Raw genomic sequence first — 19361 nt, 5'->3', positions numbered from 1 at the left:
GGTTGTTTCAGCCCATTGTTCAGTAAAATATTGACAAACTCAACTTTTGGTTTATAAAATGAAATGTTCATATTTGACACAAGAGATGGAAACCCCCCCAGCATTTTTTTTTTTTTATAAAAATTGAGATTTCTTTTATGTTGTGACAATTAAAGGGGACATTTCACAAGACCTTTTAACAATGTAAAATAAATCATATGTAAAGTTCTAGCTCAGAAAAACCCACATATAGTTTATAATAACATGTTAAAATTGCCACTTTGTAGATGTGAGCAAAAATGTGCTGTTTTTGGGTGTGTCCTTTAAAATGTAAATGAGCTGTCGTGGTAATAAGGTGTTTTATTATCCCTTTTTGACATCACAAGGGGAGCCAAATTTCAATGACCTATTTTTTCACATACTTGCAGAGAATGGTTTAACAAAACTAGGTTGATCTTTATTACATTTTTAGGTTGACAGAAGCACTGCGGACCCAATATAGCACTTAAACATGGAAAAATGCATATTTTTATGATATGTCCCCCTTAAGCACAATACCGATAATCTAATAAGAATAAAAACAATGCATTTATCCTGATATTACATGAAGAAGTTGCAATGCAGAAATCTCCCATATCTGACAAGAGCTCTATCTAACACTGAACCTTTTTGTGTGATGCACAAATGATGTTAAACCTTCAAACATTAACACATTTGTTGGCTTCATCTCTGTGCTCTTGTGATTCACGTCATTTTCTTTCTCATCCTCTTTCCTCTCTGTGTGAAATATAACACTTTCATGACTGATGATTTCCTCTCAGTAAATGATAAATCAGTCAATGAACTGCATTTCTACTGCCTGCATGTGTGTGTTTGTGTGATGCATGCAGAGACCCTGCCCACCAATCAGATCAGCCGTGACCTCCCTCCTCCATCCCTCCTCCCGTCTCCTCTCCATCCATACGTGCAGGAGGAAGATGGTTGCCACCGCTGTGGGCCTGTTTTTAATGTCGTACATCCTGCTGTAGTCCCACAGGAGAAGAAGCCCTCGGTTCAGGTCATTTTCTCTCTTTCTCTCACACACACACACACACACTCTCACATTAAGCCGTGATTATTACATGATGTGTTTGTTATTGATGTGAATGTGGCTTTACTTCCTGTCGTGGAGGAAGAGTCAAGCAGAGCTTCGTTTTTCAATTCATCCTCACTTTTGCATTCTTGTGTGTGCAGAGATCAGATTTTGTGGTGATTATATTTCTTATTCATTTATCCATGCAAAATTTGGCACTGTTTGTGTTATTAAATTAGACTGACTACATTCACAAGTACCATGGGATTTTCATATTATTTTAGACATGTTACACACTACAATACCATATTCACTACAGGATCCTATTTATGCCATCGACCATGATATGATATGATATTTTATGCTTTATTTCATAGACACAAGGTGCTTTTTAGAGACATTTTGAATCATGCTGGGTCTGGGAAAACATAATCAGGTTTCACACAAATATGATGAGTTCAACTGCGACTGTAGATGTCAAATACTGAGATTTTCTGAAACCAAATTTTTAAAGGGGTCATATTATGAGATTTTTTTTAAGATGTCAAATAAGTCTTTGGTGTCCCCATAGTGCATATGTGAAGTTTTAGCGTAAAATACCACATAGATAATTTATTATAACATGTTAAAGTTGCAACTTTGTAGGTGTGAGCAATAATATGCTGTTTTTTGTGTGTCCTTTTAAATGCAAATTAGCTGATAAAATGCAAACACTGATGGTGGTTTGTTGAAAATGAAACTCAACTGTGCTGTCAATTATTTTCTCTCTGGACTACATGGCAGTGCCGTGGTTGGATAGCTGCAGATTAAGGGGTGGTATTATTATAATTAGATCCCCTTCTGACATCACAAGGGGAGCCAAGTTTCAATTACCTATTTGTATTCATATTTTCTAGGTTGATAGAAGCACTGGGGACCCAATTATAACACTTAAACATTTATTTATTTTCATAATATGCCCCATTTAACACAAATTTGTTGAGTTCAACTCTACTGTAGATTTTCTGAAACCAAATTTTTAAATTATGTGTTTTGTATAGCCCTTAAAGGAAAACACCATTCTTTTTCAGTATTTTTCTATGTTCTTACCTAACTTGAGGTAATTGATGCATGCCTATCTTTTTTCAATGCGTGCACTTTTAGTCTTTGTACAGCACTTCGCTGTTAGCATTTAATGTAGCCCCATTCATTCCTATGGTTCCAAACAAAAGTTTTATTTTGTGCCAAAATACTTACTTGTGTAACTACTCGTGTAAGGGTCTTTAAATAGAGAAAACATGGAAGTGTTTTGTGGCTTCTAAATTCATCCCTGTTTGGATCCTAAGGAATGAATGGGGCTAGGCTAAATGTTAACACATTCACAACGCACTGTGCAAAGAGGAAGTGCACCCATTGAAAAAAGATAGGTTTGTATTAATTTGTCTAAGTTGAGGTAAGAACATAGTAAAATACTGAAAAACTGTTGTATACATATACAGTTGTGATTAAAAGTTTACATACACCTTGCAAAAGAGGGGAACACCAAATATTGCAATGCTTGTCAATATGACGTCTGCTTTAAGATCTATTCTGATTTTAGATTCTCATCTCCAGCTGCAAAATGCAGCATCACTCACCCGAGGTCGCCCGTCTGTATCAGACTGAGTTCATCCGGAGCGCCCGGGCGGTGGGAGTGCTGTGGGCCGTCTGTTCGCTCTGCTTTGCCGTCATCGAAGTGGTCATTCTCATTCAGCCGTCATGGGTGGGCACACGAGAACTGCACTACAGGGGCGGGGGTCCGGCTCCTCCGGCAGGGACGCTGGGCCTTTTCGAGGTGTGCTTGGAGTCGGATTGGCCCATCCCGGAGTGCCGTGGGTCCCTGCACACCCTGACCCCTCTGCCTGCGTTTCAGTCTTCTGCTGTTCTGGTGTGCATTTCGCTCACCATGGTGTGGGCCAGTGTGGGCTGTCTGTGTCTGTTCAGATTCTGCAATGCAGCGACCGTCTATAAGATATGTGCGTGGCTACAATTGACCGCAGGTGAGACTGTAAATAAAAGTGATTCATCATTAGTTTATTACACACTTATAAAATTAATACGGTGGCCCTAAAAGTTATTTAAAGGGACAATAAGTAGGATTTACCCCCATCTAGTGGTGAAATTGTATTTTGCATTCAAACGAATAGTGCTCTCTAGCACCTCGCTTTTCCAAATGCGTCGTGCAACTACGATAGCCGTTATGTACTCACTGAACTCCTTGTCCGTTTCAGCTGATTCACATGTTCTGAATAAAAACGCGTTGGTAGGCTAGTGCTTTTTGTCCCTCTCTGCTATTATAGTTTATTAGTATGGCGGAACGTCATGGAAGCCTTCTTGGATTTACCCGTTCAATGTAAGTAAATTGAAGAAATTCTAAGCTTACAAAAAAAAGTCAGATCACTGGCAGAGGTCATTTGACACCAACAAGGACATATGAATAAAGGCATTGATTTTGATAAAATAAAACACTTAAAATCCTACTTATTGCCCCTTTAAAGATGTATCCAATTTTCTAGCATCATTCATCTCAAACTCTTGTTTTTCTCTGTCTTGTAGGGTTTTGTTTGGCTCTGGCGTGTTTGTTGTTCCCAGACTCTTGGGCTGGTGCTGAGATGAGAGCTCTGTGTGGAGACCGTGTCAGTAGTTTTTCTCCGGGTAACTGCTCTGTTCACTGGGCCTTTATTCTGGCCATGCTGGGGGTGTTGGATGCCGCTATACTGGCCACACTGGCTTTTGTACTGGGGAATCGGCAGGACGCTCTCCTGCCAGAAGATGCCAAGGAAGGTGAAGGTAAACGTGTCTTGATTTCCTGCTAATGTCTCTGTGCATTATTTGTATCACAAATGTAAAAGAGTTATATATATTTTGTACATTAAACCATATTGTGTTTTATAAAACGGTAAGTTCCAGTCCTTGATTCTGATTGGTCGATAGCTGTGTTTTATTTATGATAATACACACCCAATGATTCTGTGTATCACTGCACATCACCTTTAGAGAAATTCGAGAAATTACGCGCCTGCATGTATGTTTATGTTTATAAGGGTTGCGTGATGCGCTGTCTGTCATGCTGATGAATGATCTCAGATTCAGAGTGGAGATGATCTCTGCTTCAGTCCAGTTTGTCAACATTTCTCGTCGTAAATGTTGATCTGCATTTAAATTCCTGTTTTAAAGAGCTGAACAATAACTTTTTGTTGTGATGACACGCGCATCCTCACTACTGCACGCCCAGAGTTGGGAAAGTTTACTTTCTACATAAACTAGTTCAAAGTTCAATTCACAAATTTTAAAATATACTTGTTCAGTTCATAGTTCATACATCAAAATAAGTTTCGCATTAACTGTCTTTTAATTTTTTATTTGCTTACACATACCTTGAAAGGCTAGCCGGGTGCTTCAAGGGGGTCGCACACCGGGCGAAAAGCACTGTGCGGCATAATAATGTGTTTGATTTTTAGATACGAAGCGACATGGCGCTTCTGGTCCAGTGTGCGACCCCCTTTAGTTCAATGTGCCGTTTCAGGTTTGCTGGGGATGTGACTAAATTGCGGATGTTCTGTTTGAAAGCCGGCGGGCAAAGTTTGCACAGAAATGTAAACGTTTTTTGCAAAAAAATAAAAATGTAAATTTTTCCCATCCTCATCCGACCTTGTCATAAAACTCATTGCTGCCTTGTCGCCTACATGCTGCTTTTTGTTTTGATGATGCATGCGACGGTGAGACTGGTAGCTGGTGTTGCCAGATTGGTTCACGTTCAGTTCACGTTCACCCAAAATATGAACGAGTTCATGAACTATCCTTCAATGAATGCGTTCAGGCACAACACGCCCCTTATGGCATTGTTTTTGCGTTTTGTTCACGCAGAATGCTTTCCGTGAATGTTATGGCAATGTTACTAGGTCCTCTTTACGGGAGTGATCCTAGAACATTTACGGGATGTGTTCGTGTTCACATAAAGCCAATTTTATGGAAATTTTCTGGGACTAAAGTGCTGTGTGAATGGGGTTTCGGTCAGGGATTATTTATTCCAGTGGAAGGAACACTTTACATATTTTTTTTCCATGAAAGTCGATACATATTTTTTGCTTTAATAATTGTATTGTTTGGTAACCTTTTTATAAAAGCAATAAAGTACTCGAGACTGTGCTGTGTTGTGAATAAGTCACATCTGAAGTGGTTGCATTGAGTTCACTTCGCATCGTGCTTAACAACGCCTCTCAAACCTTATTCCTTATATAATAAATAATGAATATTACAGAAATCATAAAAATGACAAATAGTAATTATTATTTTTTTTTTACTTTTATTGCTTTATACACTAGATTATGTTATATACTGTAAAAAAATTCAGTAGAAATTACAATGTTATTGCAGCTGGGTTGCCGGTAATTTACCGTAGATTTAAATTTATGTTATTTACTGGCAAGAGTTTATTCAAAGTTAAATAAATTATCTTTACAGAATAAAACTATACAATAACAGCCTCATGCAAAGCATTCTGGGAACCAGAAATCATCATCAACCTTTTTCTGTGTTTTGCTTCAGATTTTGTTTCCCAGAATGTTGTCCTTCATTTAACTTTGAACAAAATGTTGCCAGTAAATAACAAATAAATAACAAATTTAAACCCATCTGCAATAACACTGTAATTTCTACGGAATTTTTTTACAGTGTAGTTTTAAAGTCTGTCTCCTCTTTTCTTTCACAGTAACTGGACTGTTACTAGCAGCATAAACCAGATATGAGCACTGCTGGTAAGACAATAATTTAGCCAACTTACACAATACACATCTGAAAATAAATGATTTGCTGAATCTAATCCTGCAAATAAGTGATTTGCCATTTGAAAGTGTTAATGTGTAATTTGACAACACTTATAGATGTGAGCAGCTCTGATAACATTGCCTGTCATTATCTTTTCACTCTTCTCCTTCATTTTTATAATTGCCAGTCACATTTAATTCAACTCAAGCACCTCTCTCTCTTTTCTTCTCATCTCTTCTGTAATTGATGTCAAATCTCACCCGTCACATGACAAAGATGACAAAAACGTGTGAAGAGATGCTTCTGTCCTCCCCCTCGTGCAGTCATCATCTTCCTGTGAATTCTGCTTACATAAGCTGTCCGCATAGAAACCGTCACCTGGCAACTGCATCCGAGTAGATATCCCTGCAGACCGGAGACCTGCAGGTGGGAGGACACATTCGAGGGGCTTGCCTAAAGTGTGTTTTAACTAAATGCTTGCTGTTTCGAGTCTGTTAACATGACGTTAGCGTAGTTTATGTCAAATTTATGTTAATTTTGCTGTGGGATGGGGTACAGTATGTTTCTTTTCTGTAAGATGAAACAGTCCTGAAATCGAAGCACCAATGATTTAGTGAGAGTCTTAAGCATTACTGCCACAACACATAAACCAATCAAAATCATCTGTGAAGCCTGAAGTAATACGACAATGCACATGACATTAAATAACCAATCAAAACCCTTTGGATATTTGTACAGCCCACTTGCGGCTAAAGTTCCGCCCACTTAGGGCTGGCTCCGCCCTCTGTTTATAACCATCTCAGTGCATCTTCTCTCATCAGACAGAAGAGGATCCTTTTGCTCTTGTAATGATTGAGCAAAGAAATGTTATCATCACTTTTTTACTGCATTTCAACTGTAGTTGAGGTCTCTTTAATGTAATGCAACCCAGACAGCAGATGACTCTGGGCCGGATACGCACCGGAGCTGCCGACTCCGGTGCTGATCCGGACCGGAGTCATCTGCTGTTTGGCAATGCGCATGAATGTGATTTTTATCTTGTTATCACAACGACTGTACTGTCTGATTCCCCTGTTGAAGTCATCTGGGTTTTTTTTTTTAGGTATTTTTGTCCTGTGCATGAATATATATTTTGAGACAGGAGTTAAGAGATGTTAATCTCTTTTGTCAGTTTTAATGTTTATTGTTAGCGAGTCTAAACCTTTATAAATTGAGATATCATATGTGACAATTCTTTAGTTTGTGGATGATCTTGATTGGAATTAAAGCTGCATGCAGCTGTGTTGTATTTGTCTTTACCCATGTTTTTATCATAGTTGTCTATTTTATTTACTTTTAAAGTGTTTAAAGGTAACAGTTACAGTATTCACTTTACAGTATACTTTAAAGGAATAGTCTACTCATTTTCAATATTAAAATATGTTATTACCTTAACTAAGAATTGTTGATACATCCCTCTATCATTTGTGTGCGTGCACGTAAGCGCTGGAGCACGCTGCGACGCTTCGAAAATGGAATATTCATTTAGCTTAGCCCCATTCATTCAATTGTACCATTTAGAGATAAAGTTAGAAGTGACCAAACACATCAAAACCCTTTTTCCTATTTAAGACGAGTAGTTATACGAGCAAGTTTGGTGGTACAAAATAAAACGTAGCGCTTTTCTAAGCGGATTTAAAAGAGGAACTTTTGCTATTGTATGATTGCGTAATAGCACTTATGGGAGTACTTCGACTCGGCGCAGGTAACACCCTCCCTCTCCCATTATGAGAGGGAGAAGGGGATACGGACTTTTCAATGCGAGTCGAAGTACTCCCAAAAGTGCTATTACGCCATAAAATATAGTTCCTCTTTTTAATCCGCTTAGAAAAGCGCTACATTTTATTTTGTACCACCAAACTTGCTCGTATAACTACTCGTCTTAAATAGGAAAAACGTTGATGTGTTTGGTCACTTCTAACTTTATCTCTAAATGGTACCATTGAATGACAATTCTTTAGTTTGGGCTAAGCTAAATGCTTGATCGGAAGTGTCGCAGCTGCAGCTCCAGCGCTTACGTGCTTTACGCACACAGATGATAGAGGGATGTATCAACAGTTGTCTTAGTTAAGGTAATAACATAGTTTAAAGGTATTGAAAATGAGTAGACTATTCCTTTAAGGGTGCCAAAGAATACAGTGATTTTTTTGTGTGAATAAATGAAAGTATGTGGCTATATTAAGTGAAAAAAATATCTAGAGACCGTTTTACATGTACATTTACAACCAGGATTTGCCTTTGGATTGAAATGGTCTATTATTACCTTTTTGAAATAATAATGTTGAGCTCTGCTCTGATTGGCTGTTTCTCAGAACAGCTCCTTCAGTAGCTCTGTGTGTGTGTAAACAGATCTTATGTTTGAGTATGTATCAGATGAAGATACAGATTTTGAGCAATAATCAATTGTTTGTAGATTGTTAATGTAACTGTAACATCAATAGTAAAACTTCAGCCTAAACACTAGCATTAACTAGCATGTAGCGCTAACTCAGCAGTTACAACTTTGTATTTAGCATTGTAACGACATTGTAATTAATTTAATGTGTAATTCAATGTTGGGGGTGTACATCACGACTGTAACGTCACAGTTGGTGTTATGTTGAGATTGGAGTCTTTTGCATGCACAAGGTTTACATAAGAAGGAGGAAACAATCGTGTTTGAGACTCATGATATGTCATTACCATGTACTGTTATTATTCATCTATGCCTAGGTAAATAAAGTTTTACATTCTGTGGCACCTTTAACTGTATAAAATACCTTGCCCCAACACATTACATTAAATGTGATGTGAGATGCACTTCTGTAAAAGCAATGCAAAGTCCTTCACAAACGGTTTGGGTTTACATACATTTTATTAGCACTTACAGAGATTTTAACGTTTGACAAAACTTGCAGTGCAGAGATATGTATTTTTGTACAACATTTCATGACTGCACGAATATCGAAAAAGCCAGAGCCACGATTTCCTTCACGAGCTCATACTGTATCACTCGGATGACCAACCCAAAGCGCAAAAAAGATCAGCCGGGACAGATGATCGGTTACTATACCACAATCAGACATAGTGTTTCATCATCAAAACCAGGAAGAGAGAGAAAAACACCACTGATCTTAGGACACATGAGAAGCTGGAACAAGCACAACCAACCAGAGAAAGAGAGAGAAGTGGACATTAAAACCAAGTTTAAACTCCTCTGGTGCATCTGATGGGAATAAAGTGTGCTGTTTAAACACGTAGCAGTTCTGAATGGATCTCTTCTATTATGCAATAATAATAATGTTGCAATAAATCATATATGACGATTCTGTCTCTGTTTTCTTTAAATAGATCTAAACTAATACACTAATAAAAAATCTCAGTCTACAACTATAAAAGATGAAAGTATAGAGTCACTTACTGTATGCCGGACCTACTGATCTGTAAAATGACAGCTATAGTAAAGTTCATGATAAATAATGTTTAAAGACACATGGTGGGAATGATTTTGGCTTTGCTTGTGTTAAAAAGAGAAATGCATTCCCCAATATAGGCTCTATACAACATGAGTATCTCTTATATATTCTTGCATGGCCTTATTTAAAATCTAAAAAGCTTGGTCTCATACAGTACAACATTTGGAGTCAAGAATCTTAACCTGCTGTGCTGTTGTGACTTTGTATGATATCTTTGTATGAGATATTTGTACGAGCCAGTGGCCAATAATATAAATAATCAATTATTAATTTTTATGTAATACTATTATGCCTGCACGAACCGTTGCACGGAAGGAGAAAAACAAAAAGCGTATTAGATAAGCTGTTATGTGTCACATTTATTATAGTATAACATCGAAACGGAGTAACTTCTGTACCTTGGCAAGCAGGATTGCTGGCGTATCTGTAAGCAAGTAAAATTCTCTTTCTTTCTCTCTGTCTATATTCCCTTTATCCCACAATTCCCCACAATTTACTTCTTAATTTCACTTGCAGCTCTTAGGCTGGTAGGTACTGCAGGATGTGCTGTGCGATGAGGTTGGGGTCGTAGGTCAGAGCCCTGCGCTTGCGGCTGTGTTTTTTGGGCGGTGGCAGGTCAGTGTCTATACGCTTCATTCTCTGCAGGCCGACGTGTGGCGTTCTGTTGCTCTGCACTACGTCCCCATCATCATCGATGTCATCATCGAGCCTCTTCACCCTTAACAGCGAGGCCTCGGCCTGTGGGGAGGGGACAGGGGCGGAGTCCAGGGACCGCCGGGATCGTTTTAGGGCGGAGCCTCCGGCTCTATCCATGTTGGCCACGGCGGCCAGGTCTCGTTTGGCACGCTGGTTCAAGGGTCCGGGCTGGTTGCCTTCCGATGCCAAACTGGAGAGGATTTTCTCAACAAGATACCTTCATAATGCATTGAAAAAAGTCAGATTTATGTAAAATAGATAATTTCATTTGTTATAACAGAATCTGAAAAATACACTCATTAAAGGTGCAGTGTGTAACTTTTAGAAGGATCTAATGACAGAAATGCAATATTATATACATAACTATATTATCAGTGGTCTATAAAGACCTTAAATAATGAACTGTTATGTTACCTTATAATGAACCATTTTTATCTAGTAACAGTGCGGGTCCCCTTACATGGAAGTCGCCATTTTGCTCCGCCATATTTATTCAGTAGTCCTAAATGGATAAACTGCTCTACAGAGCGCGCTTTGTCACTACTGTATTTTGTCTTAGACAACATGTTTGTCCTGTGGCGGCTATAGTAGTTTCTCCATGCGTATCGGTGAACAAGCTGTTGGTTCACAATCTCACTGCCAGATGCCGCTAAAATCTACACACTGCGCCTTTAAAAATAAAGGTTCTCGAAAGGGGTACTTCGCAATGATGTTATAAAATAATCTTTTTTGGCCAAATGATTCAATAAAGAACCTTTAAAGAACCTCTCTGTTTCAAAAAAGGGTTCCTCTAAGTTCATTTGACTGAATGGTTCTTTAAGGAACCAAAAATGGTTCTTCAATGGCATCGCTGTGGATCCCAAGTGGCATAATAACACAATTTAGTTTCTGATTACCTGAGCATCTCTTGATCTCTGTCCTGATCTCTTTCAGGAATCCTATTGGCACGTTCGGCCTGCATCAGTTTCTCCTGTTTGTAGCGGTTGAGAAGGGCCTGAGTGAGTTGGGGATCCAGAGCGCCCTGCCATGATGCCTGGGGCTTAGCCATGCTCACCGCCTGCTCGGTCTCATCATAATCTGGAGAGTACGGACCCTGGAAATCCCCCTCCTCGTCCTCCTCTTCCGGTTTGCCTTGTCCGTTACTCTGCGCGTCATTCAGGAGGCGCATCAATGATGCCAGATAAGCTGCTTCTTGTTCCCGCCTCTGGTCGCTCTCCATCATTCGCTGGAGGGCTTGTCCTAGACCTTGAGCCCTCGAGGCCTCTGGTTGGTAGTAAAGATCACTGCTCCTCCCCTTGTAGTCAGCCGCAGGATATGACATCATCTGAGCCTCGTAGGGCGCAGCGTCACGGAGGTCCCTTCGAAAACGAATTCCTGAAATAGACTGAGAGATGCACAGACAGAATGAGAAAAAAACTTCTATTAACTAATGAAAATAGTACTCTTATTACAAAGTACTTCTAATTTATTTGCATTTCTCTTTTTTGCACTATTAAAGGAACAGTATGTAGGATTGTGGCCAAAACTGGTATTGCAATCACAAAACTTGTGGCTAAAACTGGTATTGCAATCACTGGTGGCCAATACACAACATGACAACATAAACATCAGTTGGGGGCTGCAACTCCACTTTTAAAATGACAGTATCCTGGCCAGACCACTATTGTCAGTGATATAAGTATTTGAAATGAAAATGATTTCTTAATGTCTAGTGACATATCAGGGCCATTTTATAATTAATTGATATACATTTCTTACATACTGTTCCTTTAAATCTCATAGATATTTGAGTTTGTAAAGCTCATACATTTACTAAAGTTTCACATGGTTAATGAAGAGTTAATGTTTCTCACTTTCATGTTCTTCATGTTTATCTGTTTTTAATGATAAAATATTGATAAAATATTGAATAATATCCCAGTTCTTATCTAAGGAATCTGTTTCTGCTTCATTTCAGTAATTTAATTGAACTAAATACTGTGTATGGACTGTAGAACAATTAAATATGTAAGGAATAATTGACGACGGGCCATTGAATTATACGAAAATAATGCACACCAAGGTGGTAATGCGGCACGACGCGAAGCGGAGTGCCGTTACACCGCAGGTGTGCATTATTTTCAAATAATTCAAAGGACCGGAGTCAATTATTCCGCTTATACCACGGTTACCACAAACATTGCTCTGGTGCCTATTTTTAAGACATTTGAAAAGATAGGTGTGCGGTTTACAGAAAAATAATCAACATCCATAGAACATTTCTCAGCCAATCAGAATGCAGCATTCAACAGACCCGTGGTATAAAATACAATAGTGGATTTAAAGGGGTCCTATCATGAAATTTGTTAATATGTAAAATAAGTCTTTGGTGTCCCCAGAGTACGTATAAGAGGTTTTAGCTCAAAATATCCCACAGATAATTTATTATAGCATGTTAAAATGGCCACTTTGTAGGTGTAAGCAAAAATATGCCGTTGCAGGGTGTGTCCTTTAAAATGCAAATGAGCTGATGAAATGCAAACACTGATCACCATAATAGTGGTTTGTTGAAATTGAAACTCAGTTCTGCTGTCAATTATTTTTTCTCTCTCGCTTTCTCTCTGCACCAAATGTCAGTGCAATGGTTGGGTAGTTCAGATTAAGGGGCGGTATTATTGTAATCGGCCTCACTACCTACCTCAGAAAACGGGCAAAATCTGAACAACCTTATTTTTCATTTTTAAGTTACTGGGTTGATATTTTTCACATTTTCTGGGTTGATAGAAGCACTAGTGACCCAATTATTATTATAGCACTATAACGTGAAAAAAGTCTTATTTTCGCGCTATGACCCCTTTAAAATTAAAAATAGAGTCTAAGGTTAAAGTGCATGTTTTTGTGTATTCTTCTTACTTTAAATACTTTGAATTAATAAGAATAATGGTAACACTCCAGTGTAGTCTCCAATTCTCACTATTTAAGGTTATTATTTTTTGGCCATTTTTACCTTTATTTGACAGTGATTAATGTGAGGACAAGAAAGTACAGGGAGGAGAGAGGGGTATGGGATCGGCAATTGACCACGAGGCGGGAATCGAACTCGGGTCGCCGAAAGTGCGAAAGCACCACATGTCGGAGCACTGCCTACACCATCGGCTCCGACTCCAATTCTCACTATTAACTGGTTGGTTGTTAGCATTAATATTACTGAGATATTGTCTGTTTACTAGTACTTATAAAGCACATATATACCTGATTCTGCCTTAATCTACATCCTTAATCCTACCTAATTCCTACCAATATTTAAACTTAATAACAACTTAGTATTAATAATCATTAAAGGTATAGCGGAGGATTTTCTCGAATTTTAGAAAAGAACCACCTTCTCCACTTTTTAAAAAAATGCAATTGCGCGCAATACTCCTGATTGACAACTTGGAGCACCAATAGTCTTGATGATCCACCTGGAAAAAGAAAATCCTCCGCAATACCTTTAATTAGGTGTATACTGAGGCAAAAGTAGCTAATAGTTAGTTAAAGGCAGGGTGCATGATCTCTGAAAACCAATGTTGACATTTGAAATCACTTAAACACACCCCTACCCCAATAGAATCTGTTGGTTAGTAAACACGCCCCTTACTGCTGATTGGCTTCAAGTGTGTTTTGGTACTCGGCCTACTCCCTTTTCCAAAGTGTTTTTTAAAAATCATGCACCACACCTTTAATAGTGAGAATTGGACTTTAAAAAGTGTGATCAGAATAATTTATGTGCTTTATATGATTTATTCGAGGCGTTTCAAGCCTATCTTTGTATAATTTACCAAATAGGATTTAGAAAGTAATTACACTGTAAAAAATTGCTGTTAATTTATGGCCAAATTTTAACAGTATGATCCGGTTATACTCAAAAAAACAATGCATTAATGTTTTTTTACATTTGGCAAAACCATGTAGACGTTATTTAACATTATTTTGCCGTATTTATGCACAAAGAAAAAAACAGGATTTAACAGTATTTTTTGAAAGCAAACCGGAGTAAACACATGTAATTTTACACGCATCTTTGTCCTGTGAGTTAATAGGTGAGTGACCTTTTGCTTTGCTTCTTATAAACAAAAAATGCACTTGCAAGCATAGCTGTTATAATTGTGAATGCTGTAATTGTAATCATAGTAACTAAATACCTTTTGGAGAGAGTAATTTTTACAGTAATCTAATTACATGGTTGAAGATGTAATTAGTAATTCATGACTTTACCCAACACTGATGGCATCGCATTTGAAGAACCTTTAGCTTTATTTTTAACAGTGTGCCTTTATTAAGCATTGAAGTGTAGATGTTGATTTTAAGAACACACACGTGTGCAGACATAAACACACACCTCCCACTTCAGACACTAACCACTAATGCATTTGATTCAGTGAAGCCACATCTCATTCAGAGGAAGCATGAGTAAGTGAGTTCTCATTTATACACCTCTTCTCCATCATTCATCCTCAATGAATCAGGGATTCAATGACACACACACAGCTTATTAAAAGGTAAAGAGATGCTTTTCCAAAACCCCAACTCACTCCGATCTGCACAGCAAGCACATTCAGTATGAATAATCTCAGCATATATTAGATCTGTCTCGGATGCTAAAGATCTCTTTCCACCATTAGTGACAGAATATATGTGTTCCTCTGGCTGGGCTGGGATTTATTATTGTCTAGAATCTTAAATCCATTTCCCTGCATCTATCCACTTTGGCCACTAAAAAACTAAAAAGAGCCGAAGGCCGAGGTTATAACCGAAATGCTGATTCATAACATCATCCCCAGCCTGCGTGTGGTGGAGAGCACTTATTCTAAAATGACAAGCAAGCACTGAGATCATATAAATCATATTCACCATCAACTAAGTAAAAGGATGAAATGTGCTCATGTGTAGAGCACTGAATTAGCAGCCCAAAAGGTTGTGGGTTCGAACCCAAAGAACACACATGCTGATAAAAATGTAATAATAATTGGATATAAGCATCTGCCAAATGCATTAATGCAAATAAAACAGTTGAGGCAGTACCATATAGGAGCATTTCAGCCTGTAACCACACTCTTTATGTAGTTCAGTGCTGGTTGGAGTTAATAATGAATGAGGCAGACAGTGACGTATAAAAGCAAAGGTGCAGGTTTCCACTGAGCGTCATGTGCTGGTGACTCAGTGGTGCATAGTGACGTCTGTATCTCTCCTGACATACATAAACCGCCTGTCCGTATGTGTGGGGGAGAGATCTCGCTGTTCGTATCGTGAGTTCAAAAACAAGGTGTTGATATTCCTTCCTCACCATCTGTTTAACTTCGCATTACTGCAGCGATGGAAACATTAGCCAATGCAAATCAATTTACACAAGTGGCCGGTTGTATAAACTGCTTAGACCTGTCCTACAATTTAGTCAAGACTAATTAGCTAGATTCTACTTTGGACAGACTAGTTAAAACACAGCAGCTATGTTTATACATCTGGCCTAAAAGTGTTTTGATCAAATTCATTAGGGGTTTACATTATATTTTATTAATGGCCTGCATATTAGGCATAAGTAAAAAATAATTGGCTTCACATAGAATTTATGTAATGTAAAAATAAAAACCTTCTCTCTTGCACATGCATTAATGTAACGGTTGTATTTATTTCCAATTAGACTGTTTTGAAGAAAACACACTACAAGCACCTTAATGACTTGGCTAAAGGGGGGAAGGAGAGAGAGGAAGAGACACTGTGGTTTTTGAAAGCAGTTGCTATGGTAGCATTCCTCCTTTTCTTGGAGCTAAAAGCCATCTCTGTGTTTTCTTTTAATGGGATTGTGCTTGCACCCCTATTGATTTTGTTCAGTTTTGTTTTCCTTTTACAGCTCCAAATCCTACACCAATTTATTTCACGTTGATATGTTCACATTCAGTTCAACACTAATCTGGTTTAACTGTGAGCGCTGTCCATGGTGCTGAAATTCTCCAAATGTGTTTTCAGCTGAAACATTACATTTCAGCACTTTCTCTCTCCAATTAAAATATACATTTTCACTTAGATTTCCTATATGATGCACTAAATCATACATATATGCACACCCAAGATGCAATGCACACCCAAAGGTGCTATTATTTTTAAATAATTCAAAGGACATTAGAGTCAATTATTCCTCTTATACCACGGTTACCACAAACATTGCTCTGGTGCCTATTTTTAAGACATTTGACAAGTTAGGTGTGCGGTTATCAAAAATTAATGCATACCCACAGAACATTTCTCAGCCAATCAAAATACAGCCAATCAGAATACAGAAAATAGGGTCATTTTTAATTAAATTAAAATGACCCTATTTTGAAAGAGGAAATTGAGCCATAAAGTCACAGATTATTTTAGAGATTAACGGCAACCAACTAAAACACCCTAGCAATCACTCAAGCATTATATCAATTGCTTAGCAACTCTCTGAAATCCAATTAAACTCCACAGCAACCCACTGGTATGACAATTCTTAGCTTTTTCTTAGCCTGGCACATGCTTATCCTAGGTAATATCAGGGTATTGCAGTCTGTTAAAGTAAATGCATTTGTTATTTTATAAAGTGTGATAAACCAAACCCCAAGGTCCAGTCCAAGGAGATTCCAAACTCAATTTTAAAATGCTTGTTGCTATTTACAAATGAGACTTTTAATGCTCAATAATACAAAGTACTAAAATACAACCCAACACAAAACAAGACTTAATCTTATGTGCATTCAGATAAGAATAACGTGCGCAATAACCCACCACAGTAATAAACCAGAGATGCTTGAGTCAACAAACACAAGACAAATATTCCCAGATGGAAATATTTGTCATGCACTTTTATGAGATACACCATGTTAATATGGACCATTAAAAAAACCCAGCAACCTTGTTATTAAGATACACAACTACAATATATATACAACGTATACATGTTTATACAGATATTTTTTGGGTTATTTGTGAGAGCTGTTTACCCTCCACAATTCTGGCCATTGCATTTCTGAGAAACCTCTAGAATTGAATCAGACAACAAGGACCGGTTGATTTATATTCTGCTGTTGCCAGGCAGTCATGATTTGTACACCATCTGGCTTGAGTGATTTCATTGCTCTGAGTGAAACATCAGTTAAGCAGAAATTAACATGCAGCCAAGCAAAGCACTGTCAGACACGCACACATATACAATAGATGCACCTGTTCTTCTTATAAAGAGTACAGCATGTATTTACAGTAAGTATGACACACGTTTTAAAATCTAAATAATCTATAGACTGAAAGGCGTCACTGTAAAAATCCCTACACAGTTTGGGGTTAATAATGTAACAAATAAGAAGTAAACATGCAGTTATAATGTAGCAACTCAACAGATTTGAATAAATACAAATGATGAGCATGATTTGTTACCTTTGCTTCTAGTGTTGGGTTCCTGAACAGAGTCAGGGAGAAGAAGAGCAGAAGAGAGCTGATCAGAAGGCCCGACATCCTGGAGATGAGAATGTAGCTGCCTCTGCGGAGAAGAGAAACGCTGCCACTGAACACCAACACACGGACAAACACATACGCACAGAGAGAGAGGAGAGAGGAGGGGAAGAAGGAGGGGTGTGGCTAAAGCAGGTGGGAGGAGTTTGTTATTAGTCTGAACAGAGATGCTGATGATGATGAGGCACTGAAGAAGAGGGAGAGCGAGAGAGAGAGATTATAGATAACAGTGAATGTGTAGTTTATTAAAAAAATACACTTTCTAATTATCACCCACTAAAAGACTTCATTCAGGTGAAGCATGATCAGGTTGCAAATTACTGTATGTTTTTCATAAAAGAGTTTAGGTAAAGGGTTAACAAAATAACTGCACTTTATTTTTCATATAACACAACAGAACATTGAGGTAACATAGCTTTTGCAATACTTATTCTCTAAAGTAGCATGAACTTATAATATAAGTAATATGTAAAATAATATCTAAATTTAACAATCAGGGAATACAAACAACAGCTAGACTAAAACAAAGCAAAGGTCTGCCCCTACTTATAAAGACTTGATATGCAAATCTGCAACTGATAAATAATGAAGAGAAATCTTCATTACAAATCAAAACTTAAAGCAAAGCACTGTCACAAATGCATACAGCTGGAAATAATCATAATTCAAATATAAAGCAGTAATAAAACTGTCGAAAAACTACATGTGCATGTGGTTAACAAATGAGGAATGCAAACACAAGCATATCATCTGTAAATAAAAATAATCGAAAATAATAAAGATAATAAAAATAATAGAGAAGCTTGACAAAACAAAAAATAAAATGGTTCTTTAATTGGGTCATTCTTTATTTGTGGTGGCAAGTGGTGTCCCTCTACTTTACAACAGTTGAAATAAACTGTAAATACCAATCAATTATAAAATGTTTCCATGTTTGTATTCTGTAAGATGAACACAATTCGTGCACTATTAACAATTACATTTTTGTTTTAAAATACATATTTGAGGAAATCAGAAGACATTAACTACTATTTTTTCATTTAAATATTACCTATTTTAACCTATTTAAGTCTGTGTATAATATGCTGATATTTTTTTACATTGGTTGTACTTAATTTATTTGCTTTTTTGCATTCATTGAAATCCATATTATTAAGTTTTCCTTACTCCAAATATGAGTTGGAAAATGTTGCCTTAATTTTATTGAGTTAGATCCAAGTAACAGTTTTACAGTGTAAACAATGGCCCCTGATCTTGAAATCATCATGATGGCAGCCTTCATTTTAGAAAAGACTGGATTTAGGATAATTTGTCTGTTGTGTTACTGTCATTTTACTTAAAATATTGGTAACATAAGTGAACGTTTCACAAATTATTAAATTATTTAAAATGTAACATTTTATTAAGCCTAAAGTTGAATGGATATAGCATATTAAACTAATTTTAATTGCATAACAATACATTTTATTAAAAGAAAACAAACAAGCATTTTTACAATTTCTGCCCCTCATTTGCCATCCCAATTGAAGATTGACCTGATTATATAGTTATCTAAATAAAAATGCAAACACTGATTAACTTAATTAGCCTACTTATTATTATTTAGTTTCTTACTGAAAAACTAACATATGCGTTTATGTTGAATCTCTTTTATCTCTGTTCTTCTTTCTTCAAGAAGCCACAAGATGATTTATGCATCCACATAGTCATTGTCCATAACTGTGATGTTGGGTCCTGTGATGTAGTAAAGATACAATTAATCTGCTGTGTACTGTAGGAACGATGAGTCTCACTAAAGAATATAGGATCATAGACTGTTTTGATCAGACTGCTGTCATCAGACCTTA

At 37.4% G+C, this 19361-nt stretch overlaps 2 protein-coding genes across 2 annotated transcripts; one reads left to right on the top strand and one right to left on the bottom strand.

The window, feature by feature from the left end:
* Positions 1–919: 919 nt before the first annotated feature.
* lhfpl4b (LHFPL tetraspan subfamily member 4b) lies at positions 920–7134 on the top strand. Its single transcript, XM_055168655.2, has 5 exons — positions 920–1036; positions 2631–3069; positions 3626–3859; positions 5781–5826; positions 6113–7134. Exons 2-4 carry the CDS (start codon positions 2652–2654, stop codon positions 5804–5806), a joined length of 678 nt encoding a protein of 225 aa, XP_055024630.2. The 5' UTR covers positions 920–1036; positions 2631–2651; the 3' UTR covers positions 5807–5826; positions 6113–7134.
* A 2072-nt stretch (positions 7135–9206) lies between these two features.
* Positions 9207–17598, bottom strand: pcsk1nl (proprotein convertase subtilisin/kexin type 1 inhibitor, like). The gene is made up of 3 exons (XM_055168654.2): positions 17440–17598; positions 10923–11410; positions 9207–10243 (listed from the first exon to the last, which is right to left on the bottom strand). The coding sequence occupies exons 1-3, from the start codon at positions 17515–17517 to the stop codon at positions 9850–9852; spliced, it is 960 nt and encodes a 319-aa protein (XP_055024629.2). The 5' UTR covers positions 17518–17598; the 3' UTR covers positions 9207–9849.
* Positions 17599–19361: the final 1763 nt, after the last annotated feature.

The sequence above is a fragment of the Misgurnus anguillicaudatus genome, chromosome 5 (assembly GCF_027580225.2).
Source record: "Misgurnus anguillicaudatus chromosome 5, ASM2758022v2, whole genome shotgun sequence".
Taxonomy (NCBI): Eukaryota; Metazoa; Chordata; class Actinopteri; order Cypriniformes; family Cobitidae; genus Misgurnus; species Misgurnus anguillicaudatus.
The sequence above is the reverse complement of the archived record's forward strand: the minus strand, read 5'-3'. Positions and strand labels throughout refer to the sequence as shown.

What these genes read in the sequence shown, in the direction of transcription:
- lhfpl4b (XM_055168655.2), top strand. Translation starts at nt 2,652, where the DNA reads ATGCAGCATCACTCACCCGAGGTCGCCCGTCTGTATCAGACTGAGTTC. An exon ending in GTGGCTACAATTGACCGCAG is followed by an intron (nt 3,070 to 3,625) that starts GTGAGACTGTAA and finishes TCTGTCTTGTAG; the next exon opens with GGTTTTGTTTGGCTCTGGCG. An exon ending in AGATGCCAAGGAAGGTGAAG is followed by an intron (nt 3,860 to 5,780) that starts GTAAACGTGTCT and finishes TTTCTTTCACAG; the next exon opens with TAACTGGACTGTTACTAGCA.
- pcsk1nl (XM_055168654.2), bottom strand. Translation starts at nt 17,517, where the DNA reads ATGTCGGGCCTTCTGATCAGCTCTCTTCTGCTCTTCTTCTCCCTGACT. An exon ending in ACCCAACACTAGAAGCAAAG is followed by an intron (nt 11,411 to 17,439) that starts GTAACAAATCAT and finishes TGCATCTCTCAG; the next exon opens with TCTATTTCAGGAATTCGTTT. An exon ending in AGAGATCAAGAGATGCTCAG is followed by an intron (nt 10,244 to 10,922) that starts GTAATCAGAAAC and finishes TGCATTATGAAG; the next exon opens with GTATCTTGTTGAGAAAATCC.